General features: G+C 41.2%; 1 protein-coding gene across 1 annotated transcript in view; it reads right to left on the reverse strand.

Annotated features, from left to right (window-relative positions):
- Positions 1 to 249: 249 nt before the first annotated feature.
- sema3aa (sema domain, immunoglobulin domain (Ig), short basic domain, secreted, (semaphorin) 3Aa) overlaps positions 250 to 22554 on the reverse strand; it is a 30602-nt gene continuing 8297 nt past the window's right edge. Inside the window, exons 2-17 of the mRNA XM_034863774.1 lie at positions 17988 to 18148; positions 16433 to 16495; positions 13593 to 13712; positions 12532 to 12622; positions 12319 to 12438; positions 10087 to 10229; positions 9780 to 9894; positions 9601 to 9670; positions 7236 to 7380; positions 6842 to 7061; positions 6445 to 6536; positions 6287 to 6328; positions 5889 to 6046; positions 4094 to 4161; positions 3848 to 3996; positions 250 to 3015 (exon numbers count right to left, since the gene is read on the reverse strand). Of these exons, the coding sequence (XP_034719665.1) occupies positions 2284 to 3015; positions 3848 to 3996; positions 4094 to 4161; positions 5889 to 6046; positions 6287 to 6328; positions 6445 to 6536; positions 6842 to 7061; positions 7236 to 7380; positions 9601 to 9670; positions 9780 to 9894; positions 10087 to 10229; positions 12319 to 12438; positions 12532 to 12622; positions 13593 to 13712; positions 16433 to 16495; positions 17988 to 18148 (2489 nt within the window). The 3' untranslated portion in view covers positions 250 to 2283. The remainder of the gene's footprint in view (positions 3016 to 3847; positions 3997 to 4093; positions 4162 to 5888; positions 6047 to 6286; positions 6329 to 6444; positions 6537 to 6841; positions 7062 to 7235; positions 7381 to 9600; positions 9671 to 9779; positions 9895 to 10086; positions 10230 to 12318; positions 12439 to 12531; positions 12623 to 13592; positions 13713 to 16432; positions 16496 to 17987; positions 18149 to 22554) is intronic.

The raw sequence follows: 22554 nt of genomic DNA on the forward strand, positions 1-22554 counted from the left end.
TGAACACACAGGGTGAAAAGAGGCTCTGCAGCAATGTGCAGTACAACAAATATATGGTCTTATTTGAAAAATAAACCATGTAAATCTATTCTGGTACAACCTCAAAATACAATTATGAACCTAAAAAAGAGCATATTGCAGGCGCTTTAAAATCTGAAGCCCTGTGTGGTACCTTGGATAAAATAGTGTACAGCTTAGGACACTGTGTGTTGTGCAGAAGGTTTTTGACTTAAATGAGAACAAGGGGACTTTTTTGTAAGGGAGATGTTTATTTAGACAACTGAATGCATGCCAGAAAGAACTGTGTTACAGTAGCGGTAACTTTCAGCTCTCTCAATTTTGTAACTCAGAGAGACCTGAATCAGGGACACACCAAACTTTGGAGTTTTGGTAGAGAGCACTATCCGCTCTAATTTATTGCATTGACACATTACTCTTGTCATGTATTAAGGGGACAAGGGAGACAGGGGGTACCATTGTTGAATCAAAGTTTGAGGAGCTTGCATCTGCAGCTTTGGCCAGATATCATTGGTTGGTAATATCAATGTTTTGGCAAAAGAACAAAAGTAATCCACACCTTGCTTTAAGGGAACTTTACCTCTCACACAAAACACGTAGAGACGATAAAAAGATGCACTTACTGTAGGTAGCATTCACATGCAGTATAATGTGTCTTCTCCTTCAGACTAAATTTAACATTTTTCTCCACTATTTCTTACAGAGATTCACAGCTAATTTTTTTCAGTTCGGGGAATTATCTTACACATAATGGATAAACAAAGACGTGGATGGATTTGGGGAAAAAAGAAAACGTAATGAAAGCATCTGTTATGAAAGTAAAAGGAGAAAAAATTGTGCTTATCGTTAGTGGGATCTCTGTCAAAAATGTAGTAATGACACAAACCCCTGTTCTGGTGCTCCTAAACTTAAGTCATTTTCAACCCTTTTCTCCCCAAAAAGGGATTCCTTGTCACAATTTCAGCCAGTTGGTCCATCAAAGTTTTCTTAATTGCTGTTGCCATTGTTTCTCCAATATATTGATGAGCCAAAAATACCGTAATATCAAAAATAAATGCAACCCTTTCACAAAACAATGAACAATAAATAATAATCAAGTGGTGTTCTTGTACTGTATATGTACTCTATATACACAGAGAGTTTAGTTTGTTGTATATATGTACACAAAACAACTGGCAGTCTATTTCAGACTGGGTTTTTAACCATAGCCTACAACTGGAATTCGTGCCCAGATTCTATAAATCCCAGAAAAAGCAACAACATAATAACTTACACAAAATCCTCAAGAGCAGAAGGGATAATGCACAATGAGACTAATATGTTGCTTGTAATTTTTGCCCCCAAAATAGAAGCACAGGTCTGGAAAGGAAATATAAAAGAAAATGTAACATTTATTTTAGGTAGGGTGTAAAGAAAAAGGGAAAAAAGCCTTTAGAATTCCATAAAATAATTAGCTTATTAAAACATTGATTGACAACAACATGCACAATGCTTTCCCAGCCTCAGATGGAGAAGGTTATGACGAAGCACTTTCTTTGCACCATAGTATGGTTTATGCATGTAGTAATGCTTCTATTTATTTTTGAACATCAGGAGGGCCACTGGTGCAACCCTTCCCTTTCATCCTTTAAGAGTGCTGTTGCCTGTCTTCAGTCAAAAGACAGTTCTTTAAAATAAAAGTTTTTAATCCATTCCGTGTACACTATCTTGAAATTCACATGCTTAGGTCAAAGAGGGCAGCAGTTTGCAGTGGATGCATTATTTCCGCTTTCACAAATGTCTGTGTATCTATTAATGTCTCCACAACTGTCCTCTCAGCATTTTAAGTCCACCTGCTTTCCAACAAACACCTCAATTAAACAGTTCTGTCCCAGTCCTATTTTAGTAGCTTATGTACAGGAGGTTGAAGTGTCTGCCAGGCAGTATCCCAGGCAACCAGCCATAGCCTCACACATTTACAGTATGTATTCCAGTTTTTCAGTCCTCTGTTCATCTTTGTCCTCTTCACAGGTCATGTGCATTTGTATATGTGTCTTTGAATGAGAGCTTTATGGTGTTACACAAGTGCAGCTCATGTAGTTCTACCTAAAAGTGTGCGCCGCTGTTTTTTATGGGTCTTTGTTCTGCTGTTGTTATGGCGAGGTCACTGAATCATACATTGGAAACACAATCTATAGAATGCGTTTGTGTTTTTATGTGTGGATGCATTGGTTTGTGCTTGTGTGTGTAGATCTGTCTGAATATGTGCATCTCTGTGCTTTTTCCTCAAACGCTACGTGGGGGTCTTTGAAGCTCATGGGTCCTCCTGTTGCGTCCCTTCTTATTTTCCTGCATCCGTCTCCATTTGGCCGCGTGCTGGCTGCTCGCCCGAGACCCCCCCGCGGCCTGAGAACCAGCCAGGCTGCCCTGCCCTTTCTGGACGTTTTGCGTCTTCTGATTGTTATTAGGTACCTGGCCAGTCAACGTACCCAGATTTGGTTGACTTTTCTGGGTAGTCTGGCTCCGTGCTGGCCCTTCCACTGTCGGAGCTCCAGCCTGGGGCCATGGCCTGCTCTGTGGTGGACTGGCTTGCTGCTTTTGAGCATTGGGAGCCAAAGCTTTAGGTCGTAATGCAGGGTTAGACCCACCAGTGCTGTCGGTCTTACCCTGACTGTTGCCATTGTGCGTCTTCACCCTCTTCTGTTTTCGTTCTTTCTTCCAAACTCGATCGCAAAACTCCTCCACGCTATTGAGGTCTGGGTGGTCTAAGAGAGACAGGAAGTCTCGATACCACAGCCTGTGCTTGGGCGATTGACCTACCCCACCACCCACACTTGAAAGTCCAGGTAGGATGTCACCCAGTCTCTGGGCGGGGATGACCTGGAGGTTGAGGCGCAGTAAGGGCTGGATAAAGCCGTGTTCAACAGCTTGGCAGTGGTAGATGCCTGTGTCAGACTGCGCCAGACTGCGTATGAGCAGGCCCTGGTCTGTACGGAGCACCCTGTCATCTAGCTTGATCTGAAAAAAGACAGAAACAAAAGACAAAGAAATGAATAAAGAGCAAAAAAAGTTAAACTCAAATTTTAGGTAAGCACAGAGAAACATTCCCCCTGTAGCAGATGAATGTGATAACAGGCCTCTCTGATCAAACTAGCATTCATTGTTCTGGACAGTGAGCCTCCACAAGTGTAGCAACAATACGGTCTCAGTACAAGACAAAAAACAGCACTATTTAAAAAAATGCTACCACATCATTGATCTGAAAGGGTCTATTGTGTTGAAGCTGTGAGGATCAACGGAGGGCGTAAAAAATATATATTAGATAAGATGTTATATAAGATAAAAGGATTTCGGCCAAGATAGCTTTTCAAGAAAATCAAAACACTTATATCCTTATATTATAACCTGCTGGGGGGTGGTTTGCATGTGATAATCCTTACAAGTCATAGATCCGTTACTTAAACTGAACTTCCTGGATTGTATTACTGCGTCTCACAAGCACCTAAATCCACACACCCTGAATGCCCGGTTAGACAAATACAGGCCCTGTGGAAATTCAGGCAACAGTAATTGGTTACATCATGAGGTCAAAAGTCAATCTAAACATCCACAACCCAAGGTTACCACCCTTTCTAGGTCAATGAGGTTAAAGGTAAAGGGGCCAGAGGTTATTACATGATAACACATAGAAGGAAAAGCGTAGTCTTTGGCAGAGACATGATGTTTACTTTGCAGCTATTGAATTAGCGTGAAATTGAGCTGTAGTCTAAATTGAGGTGCGTGGGTTTAACAATCACCCAACTGCCTTTTTTGAGAGGAAAATCAGAATCAATGAAAGAAACATACACACCTCGAGCTTGCGGTCATCATTGGGCTTCTGCAGCTGCCAGTAAATGAGCGCTCTCTGAGACTTGGGGCTGCACTCCAGAAACATACTGCTGTTCTCCACGCCATACACACTCCTGTCCTCCACGCTGCTTCCTAAGCCATCCGTGTCGTCTACTCAAACCAAAACACACACGAAAAGGGGGAATGAGAAGTGTGTGACAAAAAGGATGGAGGGTGTAGGTGTTTGCGTTAATGTCAATCAAGGTACCATGATGCTGAAGATCTGAACACTGAGAGAGAGGGTCTCCATTTCTTATGTCCTGTCGCCTGGTTCGCCTAGGAAGAAAACACACTGAAAGTTATTGGCAGTAGAAGTGTACATGTAATTTAAGCAACACATGTTCTACACAATAGACCGGTAAGGCACTTCTCACGTTCTGTTCTCTGTACTGTTTGATTTAAACCACTAGGGGGCAATGTTCCGTAATACTAGTCCACATTTAGCTTCACCTACATTTGAGGAAGGAGAAGAGGTATTTATTGAACCTTTACTCCACTGTTAAATCGCAGGAGTGAAAAAAACTAAACCCTGGCAAAATTGTAAGAAACATAACCGATTAGAGCAATGAAACCGCGTGCTCCATTGCCTTTTGATGAGCCGTCATTATGAAACACACGCCGCATTGTTTCACCCTTGAAATGGTTGTAAAAACAGCACTACTCTTTGTCCTCTCAATATGAAAGTCAATATGAATGATACAACAACCTGTATCATTCAGGTTGTTGTTGTTTTTTACTGCAATGGTGAGGTGTTTTCGTAGCCTGGTTTCAGAGACTAACTCGCTGTGTCTCCCCTGTCCCTAGTTGTTATGGTCTAGTTCTAAATCTCTGAAGGGTTGCTGTGAAAATCAAGCTGGGAGATGTGGGTTAAAACCAAAGGTAAGATGCGGGTTGGAAAGAAAGAAAGAAATAGATAGAGGAGAAAAAGTTGAACCATTAGATGTAAAAAAGAAACAGTAAAATTATCATTGTGTGTTCTGCACACAAAATATGGCCACAAACATCTTTTCTTCTTTACTTCTGTGTACCATGCATATTTTGACACTTGTCTTTCTGTTTCGTTCTCACACATGTCCCTCCTCTGTAGGTTTCCTAGGCTAACATTCCTGTCTTTTTTGGCCGTCTGAGCACGTGCGGGGCTGGGTGTCTGGTTCTCATTCTGGGAGGGAAAATATTTGCAATGTAGAGGAGACGGTCCTGGTCTTAACCACGGGGTGTGCCACCTCCTCTGTAACCCGGCCAAGCTGGAGTATACCCACTGGCCTACTTCTGCTGGTGTGAGAAGTTATGGATGAATGAGATGCAGCCGTGTAGTGCTGTGTGTGTGTGTGTGTGTGTGTGTGTGTGTGTGTGTGTGTGTGTGTGTGTGTGTGTGTGTGTGAGGGCTGAGGCGGTCAGCCTAATCCCGCTGGATACAGCAGAGGGTAATTTGAGGGTGTGTATGTTCATACCTCCTGGCTGGAGGGTGAAGCGGTCAGACAGCTCCTGTTGGTTATAATTTAGTGTGTTTGTGTGGCTGTGTAGATGTATGTTCATGTGTGTCTTTTTATCACTGTGTGCGTGTGCGTGTGTACATCTTGATGGCAGAAGTTATAACACAGGCTGTGGGATTGTACCTTTTGGAATGCATACTTGGCCTGTGTGTATTTAATGACTGTATTTTGTGCCTGCGTAATATTTTCACTTCAGATTACTTCCATGTTTAGATGTTTTGGGTTTTACATGTGTGTTTGGCATGTAACCGTGTCTTTCTCTTGGATCGCAGCACTGGTGGAGGTCTGAGGTTACAGAAATGGGTTGTATATTGAGATGCCCTTGAGCAAAGCATTAAAAGCCAATTGCAAGAGCAGACTGCAGGTGCACTGATAACTCCCAGGTGTGGCTGCGTATGACGGCATTTATACAAAAGGCAGGATGTTGCTGAAAAGAAGCATGCAGGCTCAGCAAACCCTCTGAGGATAAACAAAAGGTCAAAGATTGGTCTGGTGCGTGCATGCTCCTACCTCTTGGCGGTAGGAAAGTATCTCGAGCACTCGCTGCCGTCCCAGGCGCAATAAGGGTCTCTGGCCAGGCAGCACTCAGCGCAAGCTTTCCCATACACCTCGCAACGGTGTAAAGACATCTGTGATACACCCAGGCCCGAGCCAAGGTACAGCTGTTGCTGTGGAGCAAAAGAAAGAGTGAGGATGTAAAAATTGAGTATTCCTGTGAGATTCAGTTGGAAAGGTTCTAACGAAAAAGAAGGTGGCTGTGGGGTTGGGCTTTTAGCAGGCACATTAGACATCTTGGTTTTTTGGATATCAGTGTTTGCTTTAAGGCCCAGAAGTTCTCACTTCTTTAGTTTCACTTCTTGCCCTGTCAACAACCTCAGGATAAATTGTATGTGAAATCAAGTTGTTACCTGCTTTGTGGACAGCTCCATAGCAGTAATGGGAGTAGGCTCCTGCACAAAACAAATATAGCACAGCTGCTTTACTACCACTTCAGTGGACAGCGCGTGTATATTTATAGGCATACGCTTCATAAATTGTTGTTAACACTAAATTTTCAGTGTCTTACCCGAAAGACAGTCATCTCTTCGAGCACCACTTCTTCCAGGTCATGCCAGCTCTCTCTGGGGATTGTCACCACCTTTAGTACGGTGCCCATGTCTGAAAAAATATAGCCATTCAGATACAGCATATCATTCTGAAGGTTTGAGTGCACAGGTACATACACTCTAGGTTAAAATGAGTTTAAACTGATTATTGGGCGAAAAATACGTTACATAGGTAACAACAATCAACTTTAAATACCATGTAACTGTGACAGATTTCAATAATTTGTCAAAAATGTATCTCTAAGAGGAAGAAAAAAGGATAGAACAAAAGGAGCATTTTTTTAAGTGGACAAGCCTGGTGTGAAACGTATGTTAAAGCTAAAGCTAATGACAAAGACACAGTGTGAAGTTGTGTACCTGTCCCGATGAACATGACGTCATACTGTCCGTCCTCTGCCTCCACTCTGTCCACCACCAGCTGCGAGAACTGGTAGTCCACGTCTGTTCGCACCATGATGGGACGCCCGCCTATTGGGTGCACTGGGTTGTACATGGCTGGGTGACCCCTGGCGAATGTGATGACATCATCAGGAAGGTCTTTTGTGGAGTCGAATCCTCCAAATGTCTTGCTGGGGCACTGGGAATCAGACCAAAATGGCAGGCAGGTAACGTTTAGAAGGTTGACAGCACCAGATCAATGTTTCATTATCTTATGAACGGAATATGTTCTACGTGGTTTCTGTTCACCAATTTGACTTGATTGATGGTAAAATCGCTGCATTTGTGGACAATTGTTAATCTGGGAACTTACAGTTCCAGGGCGCGGGTAGGGCACCCTCCCTTGAAAAGGCACCCACTGGTAGTTGGGTCCATCTCTGTGGGCGTAGGGGCCCAGGAAAACCCTCCTGATGTCTGCCATGTTGTACATGCACACTGCTGAGCCTTTAAAGATGTTACTGTGGAGAAAGAGAGGGAGAAACTTAGAAGGGACGAGAGACAAAAAAAAAAGAAGGAGTTTAAGGATGAAAAGACGGAGTTAGGTGGTGAGAGAAAGAACGATGACAAAGACAAACAAAAGGGATTCATAAACAATCGGTCAATAGATAGGGATTAGGGCCTTGTGAAATACTGAAGAAAGACAACAAAATGACCCTTCCTCGCACAAAGACGATGGGGAACCGCAAGGTTGTCATTACCCAAGTATAGGAATGACAGATTGGAACTTCTCTTTGATTGCTTTCAGCCTCTTGAGAACAGACAGGAATTTGGGCACACCACCAACAAAACTGGAGACCTGGTTCGGAGCATATTTGAAATCCCCTCCAATATTTTGCAAGCACTCGCTCAAGCCAGATGGGTGGATTTTGCTTTCACTGGCCCGACAAAGGTCCAAAGCAGGCAAGGAGGCAGGGGGGATTTTGTGGATTTTTATTTTTATTCATAGTCCGGTCCGAGTCATCCAGGAGACAGCAATTTCTACTGTGACTTATTGAAGTGGAAAATCTGGGAGTTGCAGTGGAATTTCCCAAAATATATATTTTCCAAACAAGTCAATAAAATATGACTGTGGAGATTGAAACTAAGTAAGTTGAATTTGTTTAACAATTGTAAAGACTTGTAAGTATTTGCTTGTCGGTTAGACGCTCATAAATCTTGTTCATTCAGCAGCTTTTTGTCACTTTTTACAAAAGGCAGATTTTAATTTGGACAGTCAGTCTCTTGCAGTTGCAGAAAACTAAATGCTTCAATAAGATTCGGGACACCCTTTGTCTTGCTGACTGCAATGGGAAGTTGTATCAGACTAATTAGGGATGTGGATGTGGCATAAAGTACACACAGCCAACAGTACTCAGCAAAGCATGGAAGATGAATGGATTAGCATTTGAAAATGTTAATTACAGAGAAATTCAATTAACTCTGGGGGCGAAAAAGACACTCCAATATCTATGCTTAAGAAAAAGAGCGAACATGTGTCTGTGCGGATACAAACAGTTTGAGAGAGGCACACAAATTATTCAGACACACACACACACACACATGTGCCTCATTAAGCAGTGATATTAAAAGCCGGTCCCTCTGAATCTCTGGTCTATTCATCTCTGAAAACCGGCCACTTAGAAAACCAATTAAACCACTCCAATTCCTCAATGCCCCATAATTGAATTTTAAAGGGTGCATGTGAATGTGTGTGTGTATGTGTGTGTGTGTGTCATGCGTAAGGGCACATGTGTGTACAACCACCACAGCGCACCGACCTCTTGCTTTGAATAAATTTCCAGAAATCTGAGAAAAGCCATACGGGCCTAGTGATGCAAGGCGCCTGTTGGTATGCATTCGCTTGCGTCCCCGCTCTATTCAGCCTGTCTTATCATTAGCAATGATTGATGTTGAAGTGTTTGTGCTCCTTTCATAGTAGTTCAGAGACACTACTGGACACAAAGTACCCCCTCCTCCTGCAAAATGCAAATGCATCATCATCATGATAAGTGCCACCATCTGTGCCATTTCAACTCACTTATCTGCCCAGCCCCATGCCTTCACCTCTCCAGTGGCTTCAATAGAGCCCCACCCGACCTTCTGAAAACTCCATTCAAGGCTGGGGCGGTGGCCAGGGGAGAGACGTGCGTTCCTGCTGAGTGAATATCGTGTTTCTCTAGCTCACTCCTGCTACATAATCTGATTTCCCTACAAGCCTCTGCCAAGGTTTTAGTGAGAGAGGGGACAGGTAGCGGGGAACGGGGAACGGATAAAAGCAATCTCCATTCTGAGACGTGGGGAGGGGAACCACATGAGGGGAAAGCAACCATAAGACACCTGTAAGTGGATTACAGGATGCGGAGGGCTGTCTGGGAATTTGACGGGGGCACGCTTGGTAGCTCGCATTCTGCCGTGTCATTTAAAAGGGTTGGGGCATTACAGATAAAGGCACGGAATAAAGGAGGTGAAAAGGAATTATTCTTGAAAGGAAATATGAAGCGTGTGTGTTTTTTCAAAGATATAGGAAATAATGGGTCCGGGACGGTTTCCCATTGAATTTATATAGCTCCTTCTGATCTCCTAGCAACAGATCAAAAAAAAAAATATGACACTACCAGCATATGTCAAGCTTTTTGAGAATGTGAGCCTTTGCACGCACATTTTGGAGGTCATCGGAAAAGATCTGGATGGGTCTGTACCTGGATGTGGTGAATACAGCGTAGATAAGTGGATTTTTCGGGTCCTTGGAGCTCATGAGAAACACATCCTCTGAAAATACAAAGCAAGAATTGGTGAAGGTGGGGTTTTTCAGCAGCATTTGAAAGAGAGTCTGTGAGGTTAACTTTTCTTCAAACACAAATGAAGAACACACACTTACGTAGTTCATCAAAGTGCGTATCAATGCCGTTGACCCCGGGCACTGAACACATTAGCCGGGCCTTGAGAAAAGTGGTCCACTTGTTCACCAGACTCCTGTGACCTCCCATGTCATTCTGTATTACAAACACAAAAAACCTCAACACATTTGTACAGACTCTGACATAAACATGTAGTGATTTCTTTAAGACCATCCACATATGTAAGAAATTATTACAAATCTTTCCATTACTTTGGATTGTGATAAGGATTTTGTATCTGTGTGTGTGCGTGTGTGTGTGTCTGTGTCTGTATGTGTGTGTTGTTACCTTACACAGTTGTCCTATCCTGGCAATGGTAGCCTTGCCAGTGTGCTCTCCGTCCATGGCGTTCTCTTTGAAAAACAGGAAGATCTTATCGTCTTCGGGGTTGTCACTTTCCGGGATCAAGTGAACACTTACGAACCTGGGGTCTAGAGGGAAAAAAGGAAAAGAATGAATCACAAGTACAATATTGTGCTTAGTAAAACATTTGTTTTACACTTGAATCATACACAAATGTAGATTTACAATCCAACCTCTGCACAAATGCACAATCCTTTCACCCCTATTTTACACCCCTGAATCCAAATCCCCCATGATATTCTCCAGTCACGGCTCAATAATAACAGCCATTCCCTTTACACCCTGGTGTTACAGTATCCGACTTTACCCCAAGTGAGTGCTCCAAGTCTAAATCCCACATAACCCCGTTCTCTAGGCCACATCCTCACAAACACACATGGCTCTGATTGTCCCCGGTAAAACTTGAATAATTTTTTTTTACTTTAAGCACGAGAGGAAATCAAAGATAAACGGGCCAGCCGGGGCCTTAGGGCTGGGATATCTCCTGACTTGAAGGGGCAAAGGGACGGAGCAAAAGTGGCCGCAGTCATTTAGGCGTCGTCATGCGTAAAACGAGCCCGTGTCTAAAAGCTCAGGGGTTAGCTGGGGAGAAACAAGCAGTGCCATGTTACGCCTCCATGGCCGTTTAGGAGTTAGAGTAGCTGTGAAAAAGACGAGTGTGGCCAAAGTGGGAAACAGATTTACAAGCGCTGTGCGGGTGGGAGACCTCTGGTATGAATCATGGGTAACGACACACGCCTCTAGGTCTATTTTGAATATGTGTCTTTAAATCTAGACATTCATAAATTCAACCCTGCATGCTCATGTATACAAAAATAGGCTTCTGCCGGTGTCACCGACAACCGAGGTCATACAATTCATAATATCACATTTAATTTCCAACAAAAGGCCACTGTATTCAGTCAAGGTTTAATCCAACGTCTATATTGAGTGAGAGGGCATTAAAGGGTGAAGAGATGTGTAAATAAATTGCATGAATAAAGCCCAGCAAAGCCAAAGCTACCATTTAAACCTAAATCCTTTTTAGACTGCTATTAAGGATTAATTCCCAAGTTTCTTTTTTGTTACATTTGAGTACCATGTAACCTTGTTGATAAAAGCTCAATAGAATATCCCCATCCCAGTAATCCATGCAATTACAACCCCCCCCCCCTTTTGTGGAGAAGGAGTTGGATTGGATACAATTCCTGGCGTATTTGTTTGAATAAGGTGAAGATCGATGGGGATTAATGCTGTAACAATGGCGTCTCCCTTTTAAATCACTCTTTATTCATATGTGACAGCAAACAGCACGGCATAGAACAGTGCTTGTAAGTTTAGATGGTGTAGGGTTTTTTGGGGTTTTTTTGGGGGGGAACTGAGAGAAATTTGACTCTACTACAGGAAAACAGCTGAGAGCGGATTAGTTCTGTGGGAAAGAGGGGAAGAGGGATGGCACAGCTTGATGGAAAGGTTCAAACTGACCTTTTGTAGCTCCCTAAGTCCTGTACGGTGCCGAAAGATAACAGACTGAACAGTCAATAACTCTCACTGCTGCGCTAATCTTACAAACACAGGCAAATCCAGTGACTTTGTGAATGGGCTCTGATATCTGATGTCTGCACAAGAATGGAAATGATATGGGACTTCAGGCTTGTGGGAGAATTTAATTCTTCAAAGTCCACTGAAAAGCTGAATGGTATTCTTTCTCCAAAACTGGCTAATGTCAGTTTATTTCCACCTTGTACTGAATAGTTACAGTCTATGTGGGCCACAAGTGTCCAGTTTTACTTTATTAGTAAAGGTTGTTGGCATTTGTGAGGATTGAAACATATGTATCTTATCTAGTTTTTGCAGTCTGAACATTATTAGCTTCCATTGTCAGCTTATAGATAGAGATGGACTCTTAAAACACCCATGGAAGGCAACTTATGTAAGTAGACTACATTGACAAATCCCCACATAGAACAGCACAATATCAAATTAAAAAAAATAACTCCCTTTAGTTGCATTAAGAAAATGTAGATTGTAAAAAAGAAGGATCAACTTTTTTCAGGAAAATGCATTGGAGTTAAATTTGTTCAACCTTTAATACTTTGTTGATATGCTATTAAAAAAAATTATTATGCTGATTAAAAAAAAATATAATTCCTTTTTATTTATTTTTTTTGTTTTTACCATTAAGCCATCTTGAATCATGCTGCTCTGTTCTGAGTGGATGATGTTCTCCCAGGGTACGAAAAATAGCAAAGTCCCTTCCCATGAAATCAGCAGATGTGCCAGAGTACAGCTCTCCATCTGCCAGTGAGAAAAGTGTAGTTAGGAACAAATGTCCAGCTCTGAAGTAAATGTGTACTTCCTGGAACTAATCAAGGCGGAGATCAAACTCACCGATCAGAAGCGAGGCCGAGAGCATTTTGGGGTCGTAGGGGCTTTTCCCGCGGCCGTTCTCGAAATGCGAGGCCAGTCGAAAGATGTTGTCCTGTGGTGGAAAGGGTCAGAGATCAACATGAGGTCAGTGAAAGCCACATTAAGCCTGACCGAAGGTACAATTATAGCCTGTGTTTCAAATTACACCAAATTCTCATTATAGCCTGCTGTTTTTGGGATGTGCATGTGATGCACCACAACTTCATCCAGGCATGAGCAATAAGAGTTTTTTTTTTTGTTTTACACTACTAACTTCTACTACTTTGATTACAGAAGAACAATCATTTATGCAAATGTGCAACAAAAAGAAATGATGGGGAATAAAGTAAGATCGCGCAGCAAAAGCAAAGCACACCCTCAGACACTTTGAATATATCAAAAGAAAAGTGACAAAAGAGAGCCCCAACTTAAGTTTTCTTTAAATCACTCATAACAACACTACTTTAAATTCAAGTGAACTCATGCAGGGTCCTCTATACTCAAAACCTGCATGGTGCAAACAGCCATTCCCTTCCCCATTGTTGGACTGCAGAACCCATGCTGATACATTGATTAACCTGTAGACCTTTATCAAGATGACTGATTAAACTTTGATGTAGGGAAGGGGTAGCTTAATTTATAAACGGACTGAAGTCTAAGCATGTGGTAACCGCTTATTTTCCACTTCTTCACACAAAAGAAAACATTGATGAGAAAATAATCAATGAGGGAAATGGTTTCTGCTGTGCTTGACAGAAATAAGTGTGTGTGCGTGTGTGCGTGTGTGCGTGCGTGCGTGCGTGTGTGTGTGTGTGTTAGTGTTATCAGTGCAGCCAGTGTGGTTGCTTTGGACAGATTATTTTAAGGGACAATAATCTGATACTTTCTCTGTCATTAGTTTACTTTCACAATGGTCACATTTCATGACTTATTATTGAATGCTCAACTGGGATCTATGTTACGTTTTACACAAGTAACTGATTAAACATGTAGAAAAAAACACAGCCTTTGTTGAAGCAACATTATTGCACCCAATGTATTACCTCTGCTCTTTTGCCCATTTCTAGAAAAGAACAGATGGGGTGGAAGGCTCCTGTGCCACAGATGTACATGTGGGTCTGGTTGTAGGGCTGGAGGACCCGGATGAAGTTAGAACACTCTTTCTGGAAACAAAATGAGAGATGAGACATCAAAAACTCCAACCAATGTATAATTTCATACAGTGAGAATTACATCTGGTGAAGAGATTCAAATACATTTTGTCTGTGCAATATTCTACTCTGTTTATATAGTAATCCTACAAGTATAGTATATTATGTAGTCTTGCAAACCATCTGAAACTTCAGGGGATTTTTATGAAAGGAATTGCATATGGTAGCAAATAGGAAGCAGAATAGAGAAAAGCTCCGTTGGAATTCCCTTTAAAACAGGGACTTTCCAGCGGGATTGGAAAAGACTTATGTAACTGCATCTCCTTCAAGGAAATCCCACCTGTGCGTCAAATCAGGCAAATCTACCTCAGATCTTCAATAATGCATATGTTTGAATTTACTGAGGGTGTTTGGGTTGGCTCTCAATTACATAATGATAGTCCCAGTGGTGTAAGAGTGTTTATTAGAGTGCTCATCAATGGGATTGGTTAATGTAGGCGGGTTATTAGCAGCCTCGAGGAGTAGATCTGGGCACGTGTTTAAGCGATTAGTCTGGGCTTTTTCCTTATTATAAATACATGCTTAATATTCACCCAACAAATAAGTAGACATTTGCTTGGGGATTTGGAAACGCAGCACGCACATCACATAGAAATCACATTAAAAAAATACAGACTGGTTGATATTCTAATCTAAATCTCATATAGGCATGCGCTCTTCTAGTCTAAATCTCATATAAGCACACATATTTACCAAAATGTCCTTATGTCCAAAAACATTTCTTTAATATAAAATCTGATTCAGTGTAGCATAGTGGTAGTTTCTCACTGACCAAGGTTTATTGAAGTATATAACACCTTTAAACTTGGAGTGTGATTATTAACCCACTGTCCCTACAATGTTCCACATTTCAGTAACAAGACAATTGCTGAGTTAACGGAGCAAGACTAAACTTGATTTCTTGTGCCTGACTTCAACCCTGCACGTTAGTGTGTCTTTGTCTAAGTTAATGACTTTACCCTCTGTGTTTTCAACTTTTAAAAAGCGGGAGCTATGTCCACTTCACATTCTCACAACTTTATTATATGCATTTCACCAACTCCTATAATCACTGCCAATGTCAGCTCTGTATAGAATTTTACATGGCTGTCTTTGAGTTACATGGACATTTTACTGTAGCTATGTGGTAGATAGGTTAGACATAAACACTGACAGACGTTAGCTATGCATGTCACCCATACATGCGGCTCTGTCTTCCCCCCCGGGTGAAAAATAGTTTCCCTGACCTGTCGTTATGGGAAAACCACAACACCCACAGAATATAAATGAATCATTATTGGATCAAACTAATCACTTTCTTTGGACTGGGCATTGATGAAGACTTTTCACGGGAGAAATGGGTAGACAGACTGGTATGTGGGTTTGCATATATTTGGATAAATTGAGTGAATTTTGAAATGATGCTGAGGTCTATTGAATAGCTCACATTAATGTGAAAAGTAGGATATCTTTTATTTAAATTTTAATATCTGTAATAGCTGGAAAAATAATCAGAAATGACATTAGGCAGTTAGGCAGGAAATCGTGAATCTACACTCCATCTGAACCTTTTGTTCACAGAATCAAATGCAACAACCTGGGCCGCGTTACACACTCATCCTGCCAAGGAGAATGATACAGCCACCAGGCATTTTAGAGGCGGGCAGCTGTTACATTTGTTCTGTGGTTGTAAATTGTGGTTTGGAGAAATGCATCACTTTGAGAGCTCTGAATGCTTCAGTAATGTCCTAATCAAGGCCTCTCCATGTTGCACTCTGTCTCCACTCTCACCGCCTCATTTTCAAGGATAAACATTTCCACAACATGCAAATACCTCATCATTGTGTTTTTTGTGCTTTTTTGCTGCCAGAAATATTCACTTTCCACTGTGTGAGGGAGCGAAGGTGTAGTACTTCTTGTGTGGTTGCGACTTTGTCTTTGTGTGAGAGAGCTGGCGGCGAGTTAGACCCTGCAGTTTAAAATGATTACGTAATTTTGGATAACCCTAAAACCCTGCAGCCGTGGCACTCCAGACTCATCCAGCCATGAAATTAAGGTCAGATTCAACACAGAAAAGGCCTAACCAAACAGCAACCCAGAGATAACACACACACTAACACCATTGTGCACGCAAACAAAATAGCAGGCATATAGTATGTGTTCAGCAAACTTGTGCACATGTGAGCTAATACTCTGCGCCAGATAATGCGAACTCAAACAATATACTCCCACATAAATATGCACACACGTGCACACCCTGAGGCGCAAACATAAACATCCTCCCGACATTAAACTCTACGTCACAGCAGCAAATAACCTCTTAGGTAATGCATTGTTGTCCTTGTGCCATCGGGACACTGTGTACACCTTACTGTGACCGAGCATCTGTCGCACAGTGTGGTTAGTTGTGCGAGTCAGTGGGGTATGGCCTGTAGCGAGTACAGTGTGCCAGAGGTGAGATGGAACATGTACTATCACTTTTATGTGAGCTAATTTCTCTAAAGTGGTCTTGTAATAGTACGGGTGCTGGTACATCTCTTACAGCACGCTGCATTGCTGCAACAAAAACACGTATCCAAGAGCAATATGTAAAATGACATGGATGCAAGACAGACATATAATTTGTGTAACAATAGAAGCAAAAATTGGAGGGAAGCGCTCAAATGATGATGCCATCATGAATTTGGACTTACCCCGAGGTCTTTCCCTGCCCACTTGCATTCATCCCTCTTAGAGGGGGTGGCAGGCCACGCAATCTGTGCAAATGAGAGGAAGACAGAGTCATACTATGCTGCAGAGCAGAGATTTACACGTTGTTTCATGATCCTGGGAAGGCGGTGAGTCAATGCAGTGAATCAGAAGTAATCGAGATTTGTGTAATTCCAGGAAAATGACTATGTGTTTGTCAGGCTTTATTTTGATAATTCCTAATTCAGTGACTTATTTCACATTACATCCCTGCCCATACCATGAGTGTTGCATGTGCATATGATAAATAAAGGATGACCTTATTTACAACTGTATCATGACTGCATGAAAGTGGAGAAGGTAACGGGTTTAAGTGACTCATACTGTTAATCAAAATAAGGAGAAACAAATTGAGTTAAAAATGTGCTGTGTTTGTGGAAATTGGATAATATACAGCCTGTAGGAACACGTATAAATACTGTATTGCCCTTTACAGTTCTGGTTCAAATTATGACATTTAAAAAGTGAAACTCCTCTCTGCTCTTCAAATCCTGAGCATATGGTTATACTTTTTACTTTAAATGCAAAGAAGAAGCAGGGGTTTGTTTCTTTGCTTTGGAAAAGATAGGACTCATTATATGAAATAAATACTGGCTTTGTATTGGCCTCAATGTGAATCTATTTGTGGCCCCTGGTGTCACATAAATTATAAACACACATAGTGCATATGAGTGTACAAGTGTAAGGGAATGATTACATACTCAGAAATTGGGTGCGATTGAGCCCACTTGTTTTGCTGGTGGCCACACAGATGTGGAAAGACAAAGGAAATGAATGCACATGCATTATTATGTAAATGCACTACACACATTTTCCTTATTCTGTCCCTAGACTTTATCTACTCTCTAGATCAGTTGAGTTTCCCTCTCTTGGGAATCTGCACTGCACATTTCAGGGTAATTACATTAGATTTGCTTAAATACTGCTTTTTGGTCTTTATCCGATAATGATGTAAAGATCAGAGCAAAAGAGCAAAAAAGAAGAAGAAGAAATACACATACGAGCCAAGGGCAAAAAGATTTTGGAGACACACTCTCCCTCCCTGCATTGACTATGTATTTTTCAGCACTTTCATTCCCCTGCTCAGCTCTCTGCAGCCTGCAGGCAAGTCTGTGTGAGTCTTGTGTGTCAATGATAGCAGACCGAATCTGATAAAAAGACTGTTAGCCTAGTCCAGGTGGAGTAATAGAATTATGGACAGCCATGTCTGGACTAACACAGACAGTGGGAGGGATGAAGGGCAAGGAAGAAAGATGTGGTGTAATGGACTCCAGAGGAAGCAGTAGGAAGAGAAGAGAAGAGAAGAGAAGAGAAGAGAAGAGAAGAGAAGAGAAGAGAAGAGAAGAGAAGAGAAGAGAAGAGAAGAGAAGAGAAGAGAAGAGAAGAGAAGAAATAACACTTGGACCAAAAGAACACAACTGCATTCAACTCTCACATAAACCAAACAAATAAAAGACCCAAACTGTAACCAAAATAAAGTTGAGTACATGTAAGTTTTACCTGTTTGTGGTCTCTGTTAATGTTTACGAGGTCAAATGAGAAGATGTGGTCCTCAGCTCCGACCAGTAGTCTCCCTCGCTCCTCATCCAATAGGAAAGCATCGTAGCTCGAACTGTTGGCCAAGCCATTGAAGGTGACTAGGTTACTGGTTTCTAACATCTCTGGAAGAGAAAGAGGAGAAGGAGTTGGTGTTGATCATGTATTGGGGATGACTACAAAAAGACTAAAATATTGCTAATAGCAATAATAATAAATAACTAACAGCTTGAAAATTAGGAAACATACCCCCCTCAGTCTTAAAAAGTTAGTATACTAAAAGTATACTTAATGGTGAAAATAAAAAAAATACATTTGTAGCAAAACATATTAGATTAAATATTTTATGAAAGCACAACTATTCATACTAAATATACAGAATACAATATGAGTCAGTAGTGCACTCAAACACTAAACTGTTTCTCTCTCTATTATAATAGGCATGTGTCAAATGTTTAATGTATCTGCAGTGAAACATAATCAATATATGATGAAGTGTATAAAACCTGGGCCATTGGAAAATATTAGGTGTCCTTCATCAAAATGCACTGTTATATGAAATCATTAACTTTTGTTCAATTTTCCTTAACGGCTTTCCCACAAACACACATTTGCACACTCTTACATACAGACACCCATCAGTCAGGTATAGCGTGAGACATTTGAAGAGAACACAGCATGCCACAATCAGGGACGCAGTTCAGACTGTTCAGCCATGTGATTGGTTAAATAATTCATATGGAGTAAGAACCATGGGGAGACAGTGTGCGTAAGTGTGTGTGTGTGTGTGTGTGTGTGTGTGTGTGTGTGTGTGTGTGTTTGTGTGTGTTTGTGGCATGTACCTGTAACTGGGTTATTATGTAAATCAACACTAAAGAGTGTGTGACTACACATGGATTTCTGCACAGTGTTTACGTCTTTAAGTATACACCAACAAGCTAAAAAAAAGTTTACTTTTAAGCACCAAACATGAGTTCCATCAACTCTGATATTTCATAAACAAAGATCCACCCTCCCTTCCTGAGACCAAGTTAACCCGCTGATTGAATGTGGTTTCAGTGATCCTCATGTGTCTCAGCACAAGTGAGGCCAAACAGTTCATCATTTTGCATTAACAAACTATAAACTATGTAATAGTGTAACCAGTAAATGTTAGTGAATCCATGAATAATCTAGAATACCTATCTTCCTTCAGTCTGTATTAATAATAGAGCTAAAAAAATGTATCTTTTATTTAATTAGTTGATCAACAAAAAAAATCAATTATCAAGTAACATTCTTTAGTTCTGGCTTCTTACATGTGAGACGTTAAATGGCACTGAAAATATTTATTGAATATATTTTAAATTACATATTTTTTTTGGGAAGCTTAATGTTTAGGAAATTGTAACAGGTCTTTTCCACTCTTCCAAACATTTAGTAGACTAGGTGAATAATCAAGTAATTGTTAAAAGTAAAATAAGGATTAAGTTAAATTAATGTAGGCTATTACAATTCAAACTATTCATACTGCTGTATATAAAGACTTTGAATGATTTTGCTGATTTTCTTTTCCTTCACATCATGTAATTACTACACTTACTTACTTACTTTTGTGGAGAGCCCAAGTTGACCAAATCATTATTAATGATCAAATAATAACCAAGAGCAAAACGAAGGAATGATTTTAGCTGATTGAAAAGCAGCTCGCACAATCGCAGTTTGACAATTCAGAGAAGGCCATGGGTTTCTCTACCTTAATTAAACAGTGATATTTGGTTTACAATGAAATTAATATAAATTAAATTAACTCCTTAACCATCTGTCTCTGGTTGGACCAACATCTGCCTTCCATTTTCACCACAGGTACAGTCTTCTAATAAATCAGTCTCACTTATCATACCACATCATCCATCATCATCAGTGTCACTGTATGTAAAATAGACATAGAGACACAATACAGAAACCAGCACACACACACACAAACACATTCTGTATATATATATATATATATATATAAAAAAAGACACACACACACACACACACACACACACACACATATACACACACACGCTCTGGTGGATTGTGATCTCCCTGCTCTCACCACAAAGCTCTGATTGACAGTCTGCTATAGGAGCCATCTGCGCCCACTCACACTGTGCAAGATCTTGGACATCTGTGTCTACATAAAAGAAGGGATTGACGGAAGGGAAGATGGAGGAAGTGGTGTGTCAACCGTGTATGTGTGTCGAGTACCAGTGGGGTGGATAAGGACTGTGAGAGGGAGCGGTCGTCACCTAATAAAGATGGTTGCAGCTCATCTGCGTCAGTTGGATTTCGTTTGGGGCTGAGGAAATGGAGTGGGTGGGTGTGGGCATGAATGGAGGTCTGTGGATGTGTGGTTGTGTGGGAATTTGTAGTGTACCACAGATGGGTTGAGCGTATGTGTGTGTGTGTGTGTGTGTGTGTGTGTGTGTGTGTGTGTGTGTGTGTATTTTTCTACACTGGCCCTTCCATGCAAACCAACATCCTGGCATTCACATTTATAAACACTCGTAAGTCTGCTACCACAGGAAGGCATCGCTATAAGACTCAAATTACGATGACAAGACATTGACTATTGAAGATAAGATTTGTCATCAGACTCAGAGCCATTACGTTATCATGATAGCCAATCAGAGAGCCCCTTTTTCTCAGTTTACCAATCAGACATTGCAGGTTCAGGAAATGACTTAGAGGATGTTGGTAAGGAAATGTGATTTCCAGTCAACAGAACGCCAGGGGAGGTATTCTTATGTTTTAACTATGAAGTAATGGTAAAAAAAGAAATGGATGTGGCAGAAAGCCAAAGTTGGCATAGAAATGGGAATGAAATGGAAAAACAAATAGTTTTAGGCTGTTAAAAGATTAGAAAAAAAAGGGAGAAAGTAATGACAGAAGACAAATAACAAAAGCCTTAGGAGAGACATTTCTTTACTCCACTTTACAGCCTTATTGGCTTGATATGTAACAACCTGTGAGAGGCTGGAGCTGAACCCCGGAGCCGGGAATGTGATGCAAAATGGTCCGTCACGAAAGGTTTCCCCCAGATGGACCAAGGAAGAAAAAACACACTTGCGTATGTCAACACGTGGTGATCTGTGACAAAGACACGGTGGCCTGCACGCACAAATATACACAGTGAGGGATTATCTGAGCTGGGATCTGCTGTGGTTGGGAGAATCGGAGGAACTGGGCGTGAGCACCTAAGGACCTCTAACCTAAACACAGACACGCTCGTTTGGAAATGGGAGCATGGGCAGATACAGAGCACACAGCATGGCTCATACAAAATACAGTAATCAAGCAAAAGAAAAGAATAGAATAAAACACACACACACAAAGCAGGTTCAACATGAATTCACTGCACTCTGCTTTTAAAATGCAAGTACAAACGCTTAAACTGACATCCATGTATTAATATTGACCTAAATGTTTACACATAATCAATTATCCCTGAACACACACAAGCAAGCACATACTTCAGACTAAGTTGTAATCCAATCAGTATTTCTGCTTATGCAGCATGAACTAGTCCAACAGTGAGCGCACTCAGCAGCTTCCACCTTCAACACACTCCCTGGTCCCAACACACACCCTGAACACACTCACACACACACACACACATTAAATTAAAAGACACCTATTCTCATGTATGTGCGCACAGACATGCCACGCGCCCTCGTCACCACAACAAGTCTGCTTACACTGGCCATAAGATACACAGAGACATTTAAACGCGTACACCCATGAGTATTTATGCATTACACTCACTTCAAACATGCATACACATAGCTACACACTCTCTGTTCAGTTCACTTCCATCACATTATCTCATGTTACACACATCCTCTGTCTGCTCTTTTTCACTCGCACATTCTGTCTTTTACACATTAAAGTGCACACATCCATAGTGGCCTACACAAAAAAAAGCCACAGGCATACTGTACATGCAGCAACAGATGCAAGCACACACACATATGCAAACATGTGGATACACATGTATTGCAGATATGGTGAAATCGTTGCCTTGGCTCAATTTGTAGTTTACATAGTTGAAAAGATGGAAGTTGTATCGTATGTTGTATATGCTAATCATACATAGGTACTAACTAAACTGAGGTAACGTTTCTTCATTTTCTTATTTGCTCCATGCCTAAAAACACACACTATGTATTCAACATATATAACTAGCAAATTCATTCAGATAAATTATCATTTGTCCCTCTGTCCTGCTCCATTATGGAAAATAACCTGGCTCTTGTCTTAAAAAGCCCCGGAGGAAAAAAAAGAGAGCTACATTCAGAATTCAAGTGCAATTGTCTGTGAAGTACTCTTCACTCCCCCATTTTCCAAACAGGCAGGCGCTTTAGACGCCTACATGCCACGCAATAGCGGAATAATGAAATTGCATGAAAGAAAGGCGACAGGGCATTAAATTATGTTTATCTGAATGTGTGTCCGTGCCACTGCTGTAAGTGTGTGTTTGAGTGACATTAAACATAAAAGCCTG

This window comes from Etheostoma cragini, chromosome 23 (genome assembly GCF_013103735.1).
Source record: "Etheostoma cragini isolate CJK2018 chromosome 23, CSU_Ecrag_1.0, whole genome shotgun sequence".
NCBI lineage: Eukaryota > Metazoa > Chordata > Actinopteri > Perciformes > Percidae > Etheostoma > Etheostoma cragini.